At 27.6% G+C, this 21,605-nt stretch overlaps 1 protein-coding gene across 5 annotated transcripts in view; it reads left to right on the top strand.

Moving 5' to 3' along the window:
- LOC136968563 (muscleblind-like protein 1) overlaps window positions 1-21,605 on the top strand; it is a 194,829-nt gene that overhangs the window by 87,336 nt on the left and 85,888 nt on the right. For all 5 annotated transcript variants that reach the window (XM_067262575.1, XM_067262589.1, XM_067262581.1 and 2 more), the window contains exon 4: window positions 4,402-4,584. In XM_067262575.1, the coding sequence (XP_067118676.1) occupies window positions 4,402-4,584 (183 nt within the window). The remainder of the gene's footprint in view (window positions 1-4,401; window positions 4,585-21,605) is intronic.

Genomic DNA, 21,605 nt, shown 5'->3' with positions numbered 1-21,605 from the left:
AATATAATTCTCTCTAAATTCATTAAAATTTTTTTTATTATATTTGCTGTTTGTCTTTTCAGTCCCAGTCAAAATGCCAAATTATTTTTCTTTCAGAAAATGTAGATATCTCCACATTCAAAACAAAATAACTTTTACTTATTTGTTACTAATTTAATTGATTAAAAGTAATAGTGTAACTCCATTATTTCTTGACTGATAAAATAGATATCCAGTAATAATGATGATAATAGGAATAACCTAATGGCAGAAATGATTTGTAATTCTGAAAATCCTATTAAGAATGTTTATAAATCATAAATAAATTTGTTTAAAATAATTGTACATACATTAAGAGTACTGTAATTTTATGCATATAATTCATAATGGTATATACTCCACAGAAAATTGCTAGAATATTTGCATTATCCACCCAGTACATACTCCATGCCCGTGGAGCAGCCATTAATCCATACATGAGTTTGTAATTGTGTTTTAAAATCAACATATAATCCACTATGTTGCAAAATTCACAACCTCTTTTGAATTATCTTTTAAACACAGATAACCTGTAGGTTATATACACAAAAATACAGTATTCAATAATTGAAAAGTAAAAGGTAAATTAAGAAAGATCACAAACTACATGTAGATTGTATAATATTTAAATATACCATCATGGATAATTTTGATTATGATCAATTGAATTACAATTATCTAGTGTATAATTATTGTCTGTTTTTAAAAAATTTATTATTTAAATTATAACTTAATTGCAAAGTACAAAATTAAATAAAAATGCTATGTATTCTTTAACTATTATGCTATTGAATAATATGCTATGAATCTCTGATACTTAATACTCGATAAATAAGTATTTTTAGCTACTTTAACAATGAAAATATTTGTACACTTTAATAAAAATTAGCTATTAAATTGTAATGGAGTTTCATTATAGGATTTTAGTATTTCAAAGTTTAAAATTGGAACAATAATTTTTGAAACCAGAACGATCCCAGTTTTACTTTTCGGAAATATATATTTCACGTGTTAAAATGCCATAATAATTTTTAGGAAAACAGAGTTAAATATAAAATTTTCTTTTTTTGTAATTTTTTGTTATGAACTTTTATTATTTTGTTAAAGTAATAGTTGCAAACTTTTAAAGAATGGGATATTTGTTTATTGTATTTAGATTACTATCTTTTTATTATATATTTGAAAAATGCCATTAAATTTGAATATTTATCTTTCTCATATTTACTGTATTTTCCGGCGTATAAGACGACCCCCGACTTTTACAGTTAAAATATAGAGTTTGGGATGTACTCGCCCTATAAGACGACACCCGGTGTATAAGATGATCCCCGATTTTTGAGAAGATTTTCCTGGGTTAAAAAGTCGTCTTATACACTGGAAAATACGGTATATTTGTTTGGCAAGTAATAAAATAATTTTTCTTCTTAATTTCTACAATGGTTCTGAAAATTTGAAACAAGGTATATCTTGAATTTTAGATGATGTGTGATGGAAAGTAATGTGGCTTATGGAAAATTTATAATAAGTTGTTTTTTTTATAATGGTATTAATACCTAAAATTATATATATATTCTTCATTATTTTTATCATTTACACATTTATCTACTCTGTCTTAAGTTTAATGGATTATTTAATACTCTGAATTTACTTTTCATATTGTTTTTACAAGAGCTAACTACAACTTCATATCTACCTGAACATTGAAATTGCATCACCATAAATGAAAAGGTACAGAGTTATGAAATTCTCAGGAAAGACAGAGATGTTTGTGATATACAAAATGATCAAAAACTAAGCCCAAAAAATGCTAAGCAGGATCATTTATTAATAATGAGTGTCCAAAAAAAATGCAGCAACACCTATTGTTGTCTTCCATGGCATCAACAAGATTTGTCAATCATTTGCTTAAGATGTATAATATAGCATTTAATTATGCATGCAAAATATTCAAATCAGAGACAAGAAGCATTCAGTATAGTTGATGAAATTAACTGATGAAGTTCCATATATGTTCAGTTGCCAATAAGTTCAAAAGAGGCTGTAGGCCATGGCAAGATGTCTAAATCATACAGGCTGCTTGTGGAAACAAGGCTATGTGGATAGGCATCATTTTGCTAGAAAACAGCTCCAGGAACATCTTCAAAGAAATCATACTATAGAATCAGAATCAAATTGATATATTGCCATTAGTGCCAAAATGGAAAATTACATGGCCCCTGCAAATTTTTTGAAAGGAAATTTTTCTTTTGTGTGTTGCAGATCCATGAGCAAATATCAACATTAATATTAATAATAAATAAAAATTTATTTTAAATTCAAATGAATAACTTACTGTTGTTGTTTTTTTTTTTTTTTTTAATTTCTTTTAAAGATTTTCAATTAGAAACTCTTATATAAATCTATAGTACATAGTCAACTTTATGTTAATTGGGCTCAATTTTCAAATTGCAGATCTATACATTCCTACTGTCATCCATCTATTTGACTGTCTTTTGTTAATCTTGAGAATGGAGTTAGATTAGACGAAAACCAAGATCAGATATGGAAAGCTTAGGAGCGAGAGGTTCTAACTAACTATATATGAACTTGCAATTTGGACAGGAAGTCATGTGACTTCAATTCAAAATTTTCTTAAGAATAGAGTTAGATATATGACTGGTATGACTTGATTGTTATTAGGAGAAGTATGATGTACAGGGATAAGACACTACTAAAATCAAGACCAGATATAGAAAGCTTAGGGATTGGATGCCCTGATTAATTTAAATTTAATATGATTAAAAATTTCAGCCTGGCATTGTGACGTTCAGTAACAATTTTTTAACTTAACACATTTGCTATGTTGTGTACTATTGACATAAAATATACTGAAACAATCAGGTTTTAGTTAGTTACATAAAAACACATCTTAGCTATATGTAAAAAAGTGTTAGATTAAGGTATGCTACTGTAATGAAATATACAAAATAATATATTCTTTACAGATGTTTCAATGTTAAATTTTACATATTTTTTATTACCAACTTAAAAATTTCTAGTTGTTCATTGCAAATATTGCTGATCCCACATTGTGAGGTCTGTGGGGAGGGCAGTTGTTACAGCCCTGATTGCCATGTTGTCAAATTTCCTGGAATGTGTCAAAGGGATGTCTATCAACAATGCCAATTTTAATCTTTATGTTGAATATTGTGCTACTGAGTCATTCCTTGAAGATATCAATATAGTGTTGATGGTTTAGAGAAATATTTTATTCTGTTCCATAGCATAAAAGATATGTTTTCAAAGATTGTCTAGCTTGAAAGCCAGTCTTGTGCAAGTGTTTTCTAATTGTTTATATGGATAGATTTACACCTCTGTATGCTAAACCTTTATGCTCTGTATGCTTAAGTAAACTATGATTTCTTACAATAGTCTTATGATAATAAAAGAATTATGTTTTCATGCTCCTGATATGTTGATTCATGCACTCTGAAATTTGTTTTTACATATCACTTCCTCATTAGCATTGTCCTGACTGTTCTTGAATCCACTGCAACAAGCAGTAATGACATTTCAGCCCAAATGATTGGCAAAGATAGACATGACAATATGACTTTTCTCAATTTGATAATTCTGTCCTGCTTAATAGTGGTCAAATAGTGAAATACTTCACGTTTTTGTATTCTAGGCATATTTCAAGCATCTGAAGCAGCTTTCTGCAGTTAGTTAACTCTCACAGGCATTGTTGTAGTTGCTTTTGTGCCTTCAGGTGCTGCCTATGTCTTCAATCATACAGAATTCTGATTATTTGTATATCTCAGAATACATCTGAATTTCATAATTTTGTGCCTTTTCTTTTATGTTAAACTTATTACTCCTATACAAATCGCAATTATACAAATACTCACTTCAAATGTTGTAATATTTCTTTATTCTAACATACATTATCAATTCTCTTAAACAATCGAAAATGTTAGAATAATGAAATATTACAACATTTAAATGGTTTTTGGAATTAGTACAAGTACTTTTCTTTCATGGTGTTGCAATTTCATGATGTTAGGAATTGAGAAGTGTATATTAATAAAATCATATATTTACAGCTACAGAAAAATGCAATGCTTAATAGTAAAAACATTCCAAAAAGCCTTATTAATCGCATCAACCACTGTCATTCAATTTGTAAGTTTCTCCTGAGGAAGGTCAGTAAAATATGACTAAGAATGTTAGAAATTGAAATAGTTAATGCAATTATTAAGATTGTTTTGGAGTGTTTTTAATTATATATTTATTTTATATTTGCATAATCTGTAATTTATTGAATATATAAATTATATAAAAAATATATAAATTTATTCTTTGAAATTACTTAAAACTGTTTAAAATTTATTGAAAATTTTTTAGGCTAGCACAAATCCATATTTAGCAAATTTACCAGCAATGGCAACAACATCATTTAATCCATACTTAACACCAACACCAATGATGCCTGGCATGGTCCCTGCTGATGCTATGGCTGCACCTCTCAGTGTTGTCCCTACACCTTTAGTTGCATCTCAAAAAGTATCTCGCACGGATCGATTAGAGGTAAGATTCAAAATCTAATATTGTGAAGCACTTAATTACAATTTCTTTTTATATCTGTTACTAGTCAACAGCAATTATAAAAATTCATTTATATTTTGGTATAAAACTATAGTATTTTTAAGATATTTGTTTATATGAGAATTTAACTTTTGCATGTATCTATATATGGTAATTATTATATGATAATTAAATATTATTTATAAGAATATACTTCAATATGTATAATACTAATTTTACTTTCCTAGTTACAATAAACTTGTATTATTTATGCAACAAATCTAGAAAATTGTAGTTGTAATATTAGAAATGTTTTAGATATAAACTTTCTCACAATTTCAACCATTTCCACAACATTATAAGTGAATAAAATTGTACAAATATAAACATTGTTTCACCTGATCTTTAAGATTAGTGCCAAGCAATTGCCAGATTATATCTGGCTTTATTAATGCTACTGTTAATAATTACATGTTAAGTAATTTGGCATAGAGGTAAGTGTTAGGTACTATATCTTGATAACTTTAATGATTGTAAGTAAATTAATATTTAATAATTAATTTGGAAGGTTATGGAAGAAAAGAATTGGCCCAAAGTAGGACTTAAACCCGCAACTCCACATACCATGCACATGCATTGCCAATTCTGTTACCATTAGTTCTGGAAGCAAAGATCAGACAGATCTGGGTAACATAATTGGCAATGTATTCTCACAGTATGTTGGAGTTGTGGGTTCAAGTCCTGCTTTGGGCCAATTCTTTTCTTCCATAACCTTCCAAATTAATTATTAAATATTAATTTTTTTATAATTATTAAGTTTATCAAGAGATGGCACCTAATGCCTACCCACTAGGCTAAATTACTTAATATTTAATTATTACTAGTAGCATTAATATAGTCCAATATAATCCAGCAATCATTTGAATAAAATTTTTCCTCCTTGATGATAGTGTAAGAGTTTATTCTGAAGTTAATACTAAATTTCACTGCAACATAATATTAGTTCACAAGAAATTTTTGAATACTTATAATAATTTTATTTCATTTCAACGTTTAAAATGTTCAAAAATACAATTAATCATGAAAATAGCTTTAGTGTAACTCAACAGCATCTAACGTTTTATTACAGTATATTAAAATGGAAGAACTCAAGGAACATTCATCCAATATCATTGCACAAATATAAAATATATTTAAAGTTATTGAAGAAGTATAAAGACTAAAGAATCTAACAATAAATTAATGTTTCTTCAATTGCATCAACCTGTTAAAAATTTTCTTTTGATTTAATATGAAAATTTATCTTTATTAACTTATCCAAAAGGATTTTTTAATGAAAATTTAGTGGTCTTAATTATTGAATTTCAAAGTAAAATATTTAATATATATATATATAACAATTCCAAAGTAGCTGGATGCTATGACATAACCTGTGACATTTTTATGGAAAAAATGTCACAGTTTATGTCAATATTACTTAAACTTAAATTGTGCTGCAATTTGGCATCCAAGTGAGTGCACTTGTGGCAGTTTTTCATATAAAAGTACAGATATTTTGGAATTGAAAAGTAAAAAAAATGATTTTTGAGTTATGACACCCTTCTTCCAAACAAACAATGTGTACAGTAAAACTCCTCCAGATGACCATCCATTTAGATCAATAGATTTTCTTAGAACAAAATTTTTCTTCCATTGAACTTATTTTTTTTAATCCTCCTTGAGCCAACAATCCCTTTACCCAATCAATGACTATTGTACTTATAATTCCTTTGCATAAAATATCCTCTTTGATATGACTAGTTTTATTATCCTGGATGGGATAATAAAATTGAAACCATTGGTATATACAGTGCAACATATATTGTATGTTTTCACTGTTGCATTAGGTGTAAAATTTTGTCTCAATTTTTTTTTTTTTTCAAATTCAGTCTTTATTTTCATACATTCAGTCCTATTGTGGCAAATATAAATAATTTCCTGTTAATGTTTTAAACATCAAGTTAGCCTATTTGTATATTCTTATATTCTATCCATTCTTATTAAACTAAATAATACAATAAGGCCAATAAATTTAATCTTTCCATTAATAGAGATAGGCAAAATGGTAGTTGAGGACAGCAAATTTAGATAAAATTTTGGTGAGTTTTGGAATTTGTTTGTCCAAATAGAAAAATGTTTGAAGGCATCAAAACTTAAAACAGAGAAAACAAATGTCCATTTTAGATTAGTTTAAATCAAACATTTGCAATGGTATGCAGTACATTTTGATGTATAGTGTACATGATTACATGTGATGTATTAATAAATAAATTTTCTTGCAGTATGTCGTTAATCAAGTGTAGCATTTATTAAATAGTTTTTGTTGTATTGCCTACACAGTAGTTTGTGTAGTGTTATACACTAGAATCCTATATATACTGTTAGTACTATGTATTACTATTGGACATAGTACTTCATATTTCCATATATTTTCATTACTCCTTTGACAAGATCATCCCTTGAGATGTTTAGTTTTCCTGTTTCTTAATAGTCAACTTAAAAGAGGTTTTACTGTATAATTGAATTGGATCTTTCAAATGCATTCAGTTTTTACATATATTTTTAATTTGAAATTAAATTAATAACTAACAAATATTAACTAAAAATAACTAAAAAATAATAAATAAATACTAAATTTTTATTCGATAATCCTTTAGTAAAAAATAAGTAAGGTCTGAGTTTCTATATTAGATCATCATATAATTTTTTGAACGGATTGAAGTGATATTTTAAGTATACTAAAACTTTGAACTTAATAAACAGTGTGATAAAAAATAAACAGTAATTAATGATTTTATATAATCTGTATATACAATCGAATCTTGATTATCCGAGATAATGTGGATCAATACTACTTTAGAAAACTCAAACTTGTATAAAACAGATGGTCACAACCATTTCAGATTAAAAATTAAAAATATAAAAGATTTTGTGAACTCCGCAAGCACGTGGTCTGCGGGTTTGAAAGAAAGGGAATAACACCCAAAAAAGTGGAAATGAATAGTCGGTGGAAGCATGTAATTGAACAAAGGTTTATTGGAGACGAAAAACACAATTAATTATTGATACACGACTCAGTCCCGGAATCCGATCGCGTTACAATCTTAATACTGTCCGATTATCACCCTCCTAAGTTTCCTTCTCTCTACACGAGGCCCTATTTTTCCCGACAATTATTACGACTAAATATACAAACTTTCTCTTGTAATACAAAAAATCGTCAACAACGGTGATACTACAGTTAGTCCTCCTCGTTGTTAGACGGTAATCCCCTATTCATTTCGTGTAATTCCTTCGATGGAAGTCGATTTCCTTTCAGCGCTGTAATTCACCTATCCTTCGTTCATCCTCTTACCTCCGCTTTCTTCTTCTAACGGCCCGCCACGTCTTCAGGTTGCCAACCAACAAGTCCTCAAGAGGCAGTCAAAGGACAAAAGGAAAAAAACTCTCCATACATGGGTTACACGTGTTTTTATAACTTCCCGCTAGCCGACGTCACTCCGCCCCACGTGACCCCACGACGGGCCAATCATCACAACGAAAGCCCAGCCAGTAGGTAATTGGTGGTATCACGGAAGGAAACGAAAAGGACCCGTACAGAAACATACACGCGACACAACATAAACGAAAAACAAAAATATAAAATAAAACAAACAAACAAAAATTATATATGTATATAATAGCTCCGAAGCACTACAATTTATATGGTATCCTTTTAGACTCTTTTTATATCTTAGTGAATTTAATCATGCATGAGAAAAGCACTTTTTACAAGATTTATTATAAGCTAATATGTGTAATTTTAAGAATAAAAATGTGTCTAATTATAGTTACATTTAATAGTCTCGCATGTAAGTTAAATTATAAAAGGTACAAATCATTTTGTAATGCACATTATTTTTTAATATTTTCTTTAAAAGTCTTTTAGAATATTTTATTTTATAATGGTTCCGCTCTTTGCAACAATGTTCAGCAGTTACCTCAGTATCAATTTTCATGGACAGTCTGTCTTGGATACTTGGGCTTTATCCCTCACCACAGCTGCCCTCATTTTGAGTCTTGTTTAATTTGCAATGGCAATGAAAAAAGGACTTTTTAGTACCCTTAGGACAGAAAGTTTTTAAAAATGTTGCTTACTCATACAATTGAAGGTTAAAAATACTATAGTATTTATGGTTTTAGTGCATTCACAGAAAAGTTGTTATAAATTATAATATGAGTAGTGTATTCACTTACTGATTTACTTCAGATAATGCAGAACCTTGGATAATAGGAGTTCTACTATATTACAAAATAGGAAATTTCTATACAGATAGTCTTCGTTTTTAGTCCTTTAAGTATAATGAACTGCAATTAGCATAAAAAATTCTCTGCATTTTATGAGCTTATCATAACCAATTTTATATTTTATACTACAGTTATATAGACGTTATTTTGTATGTGAATTTTTAGTCTCTCAATTTTCCAATCAATATTTGTTATTGGATATTTATTCAAAGATTACATTCATTCAAAATAGCACTATAAGAAAAAACAAAGTTCCACTACATACAAAAAATTAGCAGTCATTTAAATGCTGTTTAATGTTCTTAGGGATTTTGAATAAAAAGTTTAGATAACATTGCTATAACCTTTCAAAAATAAGAAAAATATGTTAGAATAGCAAAATTACTAAATCAGTATTCATGCAGTAAATAAACTTAATTTGATTGACAATAAACTAAATGTAGTATTATCATGGCTTCATCAACATCTCAGTATTATGTTGCATTGTCATGTTGTTGACTCTTACCATGTTGGCTACTTAGGTGCAGCTCTTGAAACATGTCTGGTTGGTTATCTATGATATAAAGTTTTTATTTTACATTATACATTATAAGTGTAAATAAAAATACAAAAATTTGAATATAAATATCTTAAATTTTAAATAAAATCATTGAATTATACAAATACACTTTTCATATGTTTCTAGCACTCACTTAATACATTGAACAAACATTTTTGGCCCAATTTACAGGCCTGCTTCAGGTTAGAAACCATCCAAATATGAAGGAGTTAAGTTGAATTGTAAAGTGGAATAATTTGAAGATTCCATGACATTATTTAAAATTCTTACATTGTAATTTAACATTTATAGATTTAAATAAAAATAGAATTATTTTTTGATAATAATATGAAATAACTTCTAATAAACATTAAGCATATGGAAGTGGACAGTTAATGAAATATTAAATAGAATTTAAAATAATGCCACGGAATCTTCAAATTATTCCATTTTAAAATGAAACTTAACTCCTTTGTATTTGGATGGCTTTTAATCCGAGGCAGGTCTATAAATCAGGTTGAAAATGTTTGTTTGATGTATTAAATGAGTGCTGGAAACATATGAAAAATGTTTGTATAATTTAACCAAAAATTCCAGCTTTTAGAAGATAGTTGAGTTTAAAATCATTGAAATAATTTCAAAATAAATATTGAAATTTTTTAGAAATATTTAAACATTATGAAAGGAAATTTTTGAAAAAGATTACATTTTTCCTAAAGTGGAATTCATTGTATACTGAAGTATAATAGGTTTCCCCCGGCATGTCAGAAACTGATGATACTAGCTGATAGTTGCCGTTAAATAGGATTGACACTAAAGAGGGTCCATTACGTTTTCCTAATAAGTTATATTTATTTCGACTATTATGTATAAACTTTAAGTAAAAAATAATTAAATAATTTTTATGATAAAGTTATAATAAATTAATAATCTAATATTCTGATTATTTAAAATTACTTTAATTTGAAATATTTCAGTTGATATCAGTATTTTATATGTGAAATACAGTAGAATCTGCTTATGTAATCATAGATATTTTAAGTTATTAAGTATGATTAGAAATATTACGTCTCAAAACATGTAAGTTAAAATTCACTTTAAAAACTTAACAGAACCAACTACATTTTTGATGTTTAGCAGCTTAAATTTATTCAAAAGAAATATTTTTGGCCTTGTTGGCCATGAGGCCTTTCTCGGGTTTCTCTTAATAAAACATCAAAATATGTTAAAGAACAAAAAAAAGGATATGTTCTTTAATGTATTTTGTTCTTTTTTGTTATTACTTCTGAATTCAGTTGGTTTGATTACAATGAAACTTAATTATAACTAAACTTCAATAACAATAAGTAATCATTATCTTCAGGTAAATAGGCATTTTTAAGAAGTTTTTTGTATCACCAGCTTCAAAATATGACTGATGGTGTGCAATTATTATCAGTTTTAATTATTTTAATTGTTATTTACTCACACACAATATAGCAGTTTACACCATACATAGATTGCCACCATATGTTGCTTCATTTAAATGCTGATGAAATATTATGAATTATTAAATGTTCACATTATATATTTTTTAATGTTTTAACATATTTTTATTTCAGACTCAATAAAACCAGAATTTTCATTAATTACAGTTTTATTTGTTTATTCTGTTTAATGTTATCAGTTGTCTATTGTTATTACTGTAGATGAAGTAATAAAAATAAGCAGATTCTACTGTAATATCAAATATTGTTTATAATTTAATCATTTTTAAATCTTTTAAAAATTAAAACAAAATTGTCCACACTTTTTATATTTTCAATGAAATTGTTTTAAGGATTACATCCAAACATATTTATTATGAAGGAATTACAAAAACATATATATATATATATTGAAATACAGTTTGAATATGTCCTTCTCCTTCAGTTTACTTTTATATTTTGCCACTCTGATTTTATTGAAAATATAATAAAAATACAGGTAATATTAAATAAGAAAAGAGATACAGTAGAGTTCTGCAAACTCAACTTAATACAGGGTAGAAAGAAAGTCACTTAACACCCCTGGTACAGAATATAGAATGTACCCAAAGAATGTACATTGAGCACATCATGTAATGTGCATAACTCTGTAACCATTCAAGAGAGGTCAATAAAATATTTCAGCAATTTTTGACCTAAATGATGTATCACATGACCCCCTTCCCATTTACAGTTTCAGAGATGCATTCAATATGAGTTGCATTCAACAGATTGACGTGTTCCTGACATGAGTGAATTAACTTTCGGTACATTCTATATTCTATAGCAGGGAAGTTAAGTGACTTTCTTTCCCATCCTATATAGACTGAGAAAGTGACAAGTTACCTAAAATGACAAATTTTATGGTGTAGCAATGATGCCAGTCTAAATAGTGGTATTGTATGTGCAAATTCCTATACGTATTAACTATGTACCGACAGTGACTATTTCTACTTGTAGTTAAATTTTAATTTAACTATTGGCTGTTCAATGGCTACAAGTTAGTGACATTCTCATCTTGGCATTTTGCAGTGGCACCTTGGAAAAAGGGTTATATTCTTTGTTAATACATGGAATTGATGCTATTATCAAGTGTAACCAGTGAAGAGTGATAACTTATCTGATCCTAGTGTTAAATTATGAAAGTAAAAATTAGATTACATGTATGTTTTGTTTTTTGTTTTTGAACAACATGACAATTTAATGGAATATCAAGTTTCCAGGACTCTACTGTACTTATTAAATATGACAGTAAGTAGATAGATAATTTATCATTTATAATAAACTGAATCATATAAGCATTTGTATCATTCATTCAGCTGAAATATTATTTCAGTGATGTCAGTTGAAATTTTTATTATGATTTGGTATAAACAAAAATGAATAGACTACTGCTCTTTTGATTGCAGATTATTCATAACAAATATGCCTATTTAATAACCCAGTTTTTAGATTAATGTCAAACAATTGCCAGATTACCCTTTATTGTCTGATATAATCTGGCAGTTGTTTGGCATTTATAACTGAATGAAATAAATGAAAGATATTTTATTACTATAATATATTTCATAAAAATTATTTTTGGTGATGGCACAATTTTTCTGATGTTTTTTGATAGATGCCTCTGTTCTGGATGATATTTGTATGCACATTTACAAGGAAAGATTGATTATTTTAATGGCATACAAAGTAAAATATAGTTTAAAAAAATGCAAGTTATAAAATGTAATTTTTTCATATATTATGGATTTAAAGTAACAGAAAATATATATATATATATATATACATAACTATATAATTATTATATCACAATGATCATTAAAAATGATGTTATAAAATTTATTGTATTGTTTATGTTGCACATGAAAAAAGACAAATGTATATTATACAGTATGTCGCAAAGGTTCCCTCTAAGCTGCGCGGCTGCACAATGCTCAAATTGTTGCCGCACACGAGAATTCATGTGCCGCGCAGGCGAGCATGCACACTGATTTGAATTGTTGTTTACTGATTTCTCACTCTGTCTGCGACATGATTATTGCTACGTATATTTCGATTAAATACATTAAATCATTGACAAAAGATAATATTTTGTATGGAAGTATGTTTTAAAACGAATTTTAATCTTTACTTTATAATTAATTAATTTTACCTTTTAAAGGAAAAAAAATAAAATTGTCTATGTATCTGCTCAGCAAAACTTTTTTGCTCAGAGAAGTACATGTTCTGCTCAGCTACAAAAAAATTAGAGGGAATGTTGTATGTCACATTCAGTTTATATGGTAAATTCTATTTATTATTTTATTTTTAATATAGTAAAACCTTGTTAAGTTGAAGTTTAAGGGGTAAAAACTCCCAGCTTCAAGTTAGAGTTTCAAATTAATGAATTTAATATGTGATTTTCTCAAACTTTTCTGTGGCCATAAATTTCCCCTTATCAAGCCTCAAGAATCTGTTCACATAGTGATTAAAAATTGTATATGAGTTATGTTGCTTTTGAGTGCATTGTTAAGGTGCCCCCTCATGTCCCAATTAGAATGCTGGTAACATAGTGTTTCAGTTAAAGGATGTCAATGCAATGCTGTAATGGTGGGGTGTGTTTGCATGGAGCCACACTGGTTGTCTTATTTTAATCATCTGCATTCATATGGAATATAAGAAGAAAGAGAAGTTCACAGAGCTGTCTGTGTAGAGGCTTACATAGTGAAATAGGTTTGAGTTAAAGGTACTGATAATTTTGGCCACAATAATACTACTAAGACTTTTAAAATGCAGTAAAATTTTACTACATTTTAAACATCTGGGTAGCAGTACTGAAGTTTATTACAATTGCAGTTTTCAAAGAAATGCAATTTTGACTTAATGAGATTGTATTATATGGAAAGCTCTATATACTAATGCCAGAACCTGTACAGATTTGAGTTAATGCAGTTTGACTTATAAGGTTTTACTGTATTTTTAATGTTTCTTTAATTGTATTGTGTTTTATTTTATGTCACCATAACAAAAAAACATTTAATTGCATTTAATTATCAGACTTTTGTTTTCATGTTTTTTATGTCCAACAACATTGTCAACGTCTGATAAGTTGACTCCCCTCCTGAAAAAATGAGTTCATACCGTACAATAAGCTGTGTGGTGTGAACTCATTTTTCAGGGGGGAGTTGACTTATCAGATGTCAAAAAAGTGTGAAACAGAAAAAGTATGTTGAATTATCCAGTGGTGACGAGTTAAACGACGTCGAGTAAACAGAGTTTTTTAACATTAATAACATTAATGCCTTTGTAAGTCGGCCGGGACCACAGAAAATTGACTATGTAACCGACGAGTGTCGAGTTATCCGGGTTACGACTTATGCGGACTCGACTGTAATTGTATATCAGTTTATAATCAAGTATCAATTTTTGTTGAAATCAGAAAGTGATTCATCAATCTTAAAATTTGTTTATTGAAGTTGTTTTATATATCTCTTATTCGTATATCAGAACTGACTTTGATTAAATTTAACAATTGTCAGTTTAAACATATGATGAATATTTTTGATATTCTCTATGAGAAAAGTACTAAATGGAAAAACAAATTTTAAATAATACAAATATTATTTAATTTTTATGCTTAATATGATTTATTTATTCTGAAAAAGAAGCAAAATTGAAACAGTGAAAAAATTGTGCAAACATCAAATAGATTTCATTTCGAATTACAAAAAACTTTGAAGTATATCTATATCCATATTGCAGTGTAGGTATAAAGCAAGGTTTAATCATTTTGAATTATCCATAATAGATTTAATTCTTAAATTAAATTCTGTTAAAAACATTTTTGGAACTGGAATATTTGGATTTTATTAATAAAATATCAATAAATAAATGATATGGGTTATTAATTCAAGGAATAATTAATAGAATTGTATTATAATTTTGGTTTAACGTTGATTTTTAACATTCTGATTAAATTACATTTAATATTTTAAATATTAACTGAATATTTTAAAATATTTAATTGTTTAATAATAATAATAATTAATTGAATTATTTGTTATGTTTACCATATATAGATTCATAAGATATTTAATGAATGTAATGATGGCTTTGCTAAAATTATATTGAAAAAGCAAAGATAAATATGAAATTTATCAATATATTTGAATAATTGACATTAAATAACATTATTCAATTAAAATAAAACATAATTTTATAAGATAATTGCATATAAATATGTATTTAATGAATTTATGTAGTAAAATACATATAAGATTTGGTTTTTCTTCAGAATTAAAACTATTCAGTATTCAGAAAAATTGTATAAATTTAAATTTATATAAAAATAATTTAATAATTTAATATAAATAATTGCTTAATATTCAGTAATTGAATTTATAGATTCAATTGCTGAATATCAAACAAATAACAGTAGCATGTTTTGAATTTATAGTACAGTATATAATGAAAATCAGTTAGGTTTTATAAATTTTATTAGGCTGATCAAATATTTTTGGTCTGTCAGAGGACTCCTAAAAATTATTAGATTGACAGTGATGAGTTGCCAGTGCCAATTTCACAAGTTGACACAAAAGAATCGATGTTTATATACATTTGAATATGAACTTGTTTCTAAAGTTAATTAGTAGATGTTATTTTGATCACAACTGTAATATTTGCTCAAGATTTTCACAGTATTACAGACGATGGTTAGAAATTACAACTAAAAATGCCGATTCACAATCAGATTGTTTTTAAGAATATGTTCATTTTCATACAACGCTGCATTGAATTCTGTATGTGATAAGCAAAAATTAGTTCCACATGTAATATGGCTTTATTTTTTTTCTCATGTTTTCAAATCTCACATTACTTATCATGTTTTTTTGATTCTAATGCACCATTGAATCTAATGCACATCTAATTTTCAAGACATCAAAACCCCCCAAAAAAGTAGCTTGTGAGTGCAATGTGCACCCTATATCAAAAATGTAGCTCTAAAAATTAATGCATTTAAACAGTAATAAATGCACTTTTTGAAGTGTTTTATTTTCATGTTTACAGTGCTTTACGATGTCCACATTCTCAAATATATTCATTTATGACTCTGTTATCGGGTACAGAAGATTTGTGGATCAATACGGAATCACAATCAAAATTATTGCGTGATCAATGATTGTGAACAACAAGATTTTATGTTAGTATGCGCAAGCATGAAATTTATTAGATATGTAGTATCACACTGAACTATCTGAATATGTATTCTTTAGCATAGTGGATAACAATCTATTTAAACACAGCTTTTTAAGATATTCATCTGCTGAACTCAGCTTTCTGGAGTTTAAAAGATCACTAAACTGTTCCAAAACCAAAATTAAAACTGTAATAATATACAGTACAATGTATATATTGATAATATAATATACACAAATTGCTGAGCAGAGTGAAGAGAAAATGAGGCTGCATTAATTCAACTTTTCATTTAATTTTAATGTACACCCCAATTTTTGAGATCTTTTCTGGTCCAAAATAAATGTGCACATTAGAATCAAGAAAACATCATATTACTTATTTAACTGTCCCAGAAACTTTTTCAGTTGAGATACAAAGTTTCTTAAGCAAATAATTTAATCAAAAAGTCATGTCATTATCAAGTGAAATATTATTGTACTTGATAAACCTAAACTGTTATCTCCATTTCTTTCTTCTCTGGGATCTGTTTGAGAAGCAAGCATTTGCACAGTTCCAGATTATTAGTATATTTATATTAAATATTTAAATAATCAATTGCTGAATTGAACTGAAAAAGCATTAGATATAATGAAGAATTCATGTGTATTATTAATCCTCTCTTTTCCTAAGATGCTTTAACAAATGCTTAACAATAACAAGAACAAATTTTTCATCCACGTGACTTTGAAGTTTTGTTTGAACATTCATAACCTGTGCTGATTCATGTATATTTTTCTCATTACCTCTAAAATCCTGTGATGTCATGAAATAAAACTAAGATTCCATGTATAAAAGAAACAGCTGTAGTTCTGTACAAAGATCTTCAAAACTGTTGTTAGTTTTGTGGAGCATTGGTATTTTGAGACAAGAAAGATTTTAGAGGATTTGCAGAATAAATTTTTAATTTTCTATCAGTTATGTGCTTAAGATTCAACCTAACAATGTGTTCCAAAATCTTTGAATAATCTTGGTTCACAAAGTCATAAAAGTTCTTCAGTTTTCTGTCCTGACAGTATACATATGAAATTAAACTAAATGTTTTCCACACTATACTCTTAAAAAACTGGCACACTTAAACTGGAACTATATACTAAACAAACAACTTGACACCTAAATGTAAATTCCAGCATAAAATGAACAAATAAAATTTAACGTTTAAATGTTTTTGGCCATCTTTCAGAGGTTCCTCGTCAGGAAAGAATGCACAAAACACAAAAAAACAGTTCTATCTTTTTGAAAATATCTAACTTTGAAAGTTAGATATTTACACTATACTCTTTACATCAAATGGAATGGAATTCACTGTTGTAAGCACACTAGTGTGAACAATACATGCTATATAAAAAATATGTAATAAAATTGATTCACCCAATGTGGATTGAAGAGAAGTGTAAACATTGACTTTTTCTTTTCAGATCCCCAAAATTAGTTAGTATTATCAGCTGATAATGCTACAGTTTTATTAACAACATCCAATATTGTTTCAGTAAAGATTATGGATGTTTCTTCCCTTATCAAGTGGATTAAAAAATCTAACCATAAAAGAAAGAAGTGTAATACCTTTGTGGTTTGAAATGTCAATAAAGAAATATATTCAGTCTGATCTAATTCCCATTTAGGTTATTTATTTGCCCATGGTGAAAAAATATTTTTAATTAAGACTTCAGCACAGAAATGTGGTGTAAAGACTATGATGCGCATTATAGTACGATAAATCAATGTATCTTTTTGTACAGCTAAGTTGTAGTCATTAGATGGCTCTACTCTCATAAAATAATTCACAGCTAAAGATTCCGACGTTGCTGTTGAAAGAGCACCTTTATGTTTATTTTTATATTCATTTTCTGTTATTGAAGATCAACCACAACTTCCAATGCAAAATATACTGTTGCATACTGAATAAACTACCTTACTCTCATATCTAGAACTGGCCATAAATAAGAATTTTAAAGAATTATTAGAAATACAGTTTTTTTTTTACATTTAGTACTAATGGCCATCATAACAATACTAATTTTAAGATAAACTATTATCAATAATAAAAATCAAAGAACAATGTGATTTGAAGCACATTGCAAAATATTCTAAAAACTTTTGCATTCAAATGAAAAAATAAATTACAATGTTGCCACATCATTTCTCTTTGATGCTACTGTTTTATTATTTTGGTGATTTTAGGCCATTGCAACTTTTCAGATTTCTGCTTTTGTTGAACAGATTTCTAAACTAGATATGTACTAGGAAAGTTTAGATCTATCACAGTTTTAAATCAAAATATCCGAAAGTAACCCGAAACTTCAATTAATTCATCGAAACAATAGTTGATACAATGTTTTTATTGAGGAATTTTTTCAGCAAAGGGTGTACTCACAGCTATATTGCAGATGGATCTGAGCTGGTACTGGTTAACTTATCTACTTTATAAAATATAAAAAGTTTTCATCAGTTTTTAGAGTTATAATAATAATCTGGAATTGTAAAACAAAATGAATACTTAAAATCTTACTTTAAAAACACTTTGATTGTAAAGTAAGATACAATGTAATTTGAGTTACATTATATCAGGAAAATTCAGTAAATTGCTTAATTATTTTTAAACAGATATCTGTTGATGTAGTGTTTAATTAATTTAATTTTAATATTATTATGTATTTGATGTAGTTGTTCTTTTACTACTAAATTAATAAATAAATAGATTTGTCATTAGAGCCAGATATTGTTGCCATCTCTTAAAAGTTTTAATAGCTAAATAATTTAAAACAGTTTTATAAATAAGTCAGAAATATATGGAAAAAATTCAACTTGAAATTAAATATGATTTAATGAACAAATTGAAAGGAATATCCCGTTGTCTGGTTTCTGGTAATTTCATTGTTTTTCAAAAGACACACCTTCACTGAAATTCTTTATTTAGTTCATAACATGTTTTAACACACTGCTCTCATCACACCTCTACAATCTTCAGTTGTAATTCTTCTAGTTGCTTGTCTTAGTCTGTAATTAAAGGTCATGTGGCTTCTTAAAGGGTCTGTGAATTTTTATCTTAACAAACAAATTGAAATTAAATATGAATTTGCAATATCTTCAAGTCAGGATAGCATGTTATCAATTAGACCATTTATTACACAGTACAGTGGAACCTCGCTTACGGAGCACCTCTCATAACAATTAATTCACATAACAAGCAAAACAAATAGTAAAAAAATGACTTACTTAATGAGCGATGTTTCGCATAATGAGTGATGAGGGAAAGTACTGGATTGTGCGCATGCTACATCAGTCTGTGTTTAGCACTCATTCCGCTAGCATCTTGGTGTCGCTTCTGATCACACACTTTTCCAGATTTGTGTTTAGACACACAAACATCAACAACCATAGCCCATTGTATAATATACACGCCAAACGATATGCCAAATTATTGGGCTACATAAAGGCTATAATTAAATATTAGAAATTAATTAATTTGACTAGAGGCAGTTATACTGTCATTTCTTGTCAAATTAGAAGATGAAGATGATTCATGCTACTTAACAATGTTTATTGTATAATTTTCTTTGAATAAACGTTATACATGAAATTTTGAGTATTTTTTTTTTTTTTTGGCATGGAAAACATTATCATATTTTGCATGAATTTATATGGGAAAAATTGTTTTGCTTAACGAGTGTTTTGCATTACGAGTAAGATTCTGGAACGAATTATGCTTGTTAAGCAAGGTTCCACTGTGCTAATTATTACTAACTTTTAATCATTTTATGTAATCTGATTTATTTTATAACACTGAATAATCTGAGATTATTTGGTTTTTTTTCCATTGTACTTATTTTTTAGTTTTCATAAGTAATAGTTTTGTGACTTTTCTAACATATATATTTATATAATAAACTGTTATTAGCATGTAGTTAGATAACACACAGTTGGAAGCAATATAACGACAGTGTGGCACTTTAGTAGATGAACAAAAGTATATAATAAATAGTATTGCTAGAGTATACAAGATGTACTGCTTCCTTCATTTGGTTATTTCTCCAGTTTTATCAGATTATTTTATAATAAATAATGTAGTAAAAGTTGACATCACTTTTCATTGAATAACAATGTAAATAAATTTTTTTAATTGCTTCAATATTTAGCCTTGTTGGAGCCATCTTTAGGAATTTAGGCGCACAGAACTTGTTATAAAATAAATCTAAATTAGCCAGATAGGTTACATTAGAAGTTTTAATTTACAATAAGTAATTATTACAGTATTAGTCATTTTTGAAAGTCTATCCTACATATGTTATATAAAAACTGTTCAGATATTTTTATAATGGTTTAAATATTAGGATATCATCATCATTGACTTTTTTTTGTTCCTCAGGATGTTTCCAGATTTATAGGAAAGAAGCATATTTTTTTAAGTTTAAAACAGAGTCAGATCTCTGTTGAACAATTAGTCTTATATACATTCTTAAATTAGATATAAAGCAATGAACTTGGAAGTTATAATCAAATTAAATATTACTGGATTTTTTGGAATTAGCTTTTGTTAAATTTATCTAAAAATAACCCTGAAAAGCTATCAGTATCTGATTTTTCTTACATCAATAAAGCATTCGTGAAAGTACCTCTGCTTAGATTTTATCATTTTATTAAATTTTTTCAACAGTTCGTAAAAATCTAATCTAGATTTTAGAAGAATTATCCAGCATTAACTATGAAAGCAAAAACATGGAACTAGCTAAATGCAATTATATTATATCATTGTCATAGTTACAATTAACTGCATCTTATCATCAAGATCAACTAAACACTAATAGTGTAAATTTTATAGCTTAATGGACAATTGTATTTTATGACATAGTGCACAAAAATTAGTTGAAAACACATTCTGATATGTAATTTGAATTGACATAAAGTTTGTTCTTTATTCAAATTATATTAATGGAGATAAATGTCTCATAAAATATTTAATCACAAGTAAATTTCTGGACTCCTTAAAACTAGCATTTAGTTGATATTATTGCAATTATACAGGGTCTTGCAAAAGGAAATTGGCAATTCAAATAGAGAGTTATTAAATTTTGAATATTTATTAAGAAATTTTAATGTACAAGATTTCAAACAACATGGTTTGCTATTTATGTTTCGAAGACGACATCACTCAAGTGATCTTTATTCTTGTGTAGATACTCTTTGGATCTTTCAAGTACATCATGCATAGAATGCACAACATATTCTCAGGTATGTTTTTGATTGCATGAGTAATTTCTATATTAAAGAGTTTCAATAACTTATTTTGTACATGATCTTCATATACCACATTCTTTGTTCACAAAATATCAAAACTCTTTAAGCAAAAATTTGTCATGCAATTCATATTATATCCAAGAATATGTTGTGTGCTTTATGCTTGGCATACTTCAAAGTTGTGAAGTGTTTATGCACAAATGAAGGTC

This window comes from Centruroides vittatus, unplaced genomic scaffold (assembly GCF_030686945.1).
Source record: "Centruroides vittatus isolate TY-2023 unplaced genomic scaffold, ASM3068694v2 contig_1033, whole genome shotgun sequence".
Classification (NCBI taxonomy): Eukaryota; Metazoa; Arthropoda; class Arachnida; order Scorpiones; family Buthidae; genus Centruroides; species Centruroides vittatus.
The sequence above is the reverse complement of the archived record's forward strand: the minus strand, read 5'-3'. Positions and strand labels throughout refer to the sequence as shown.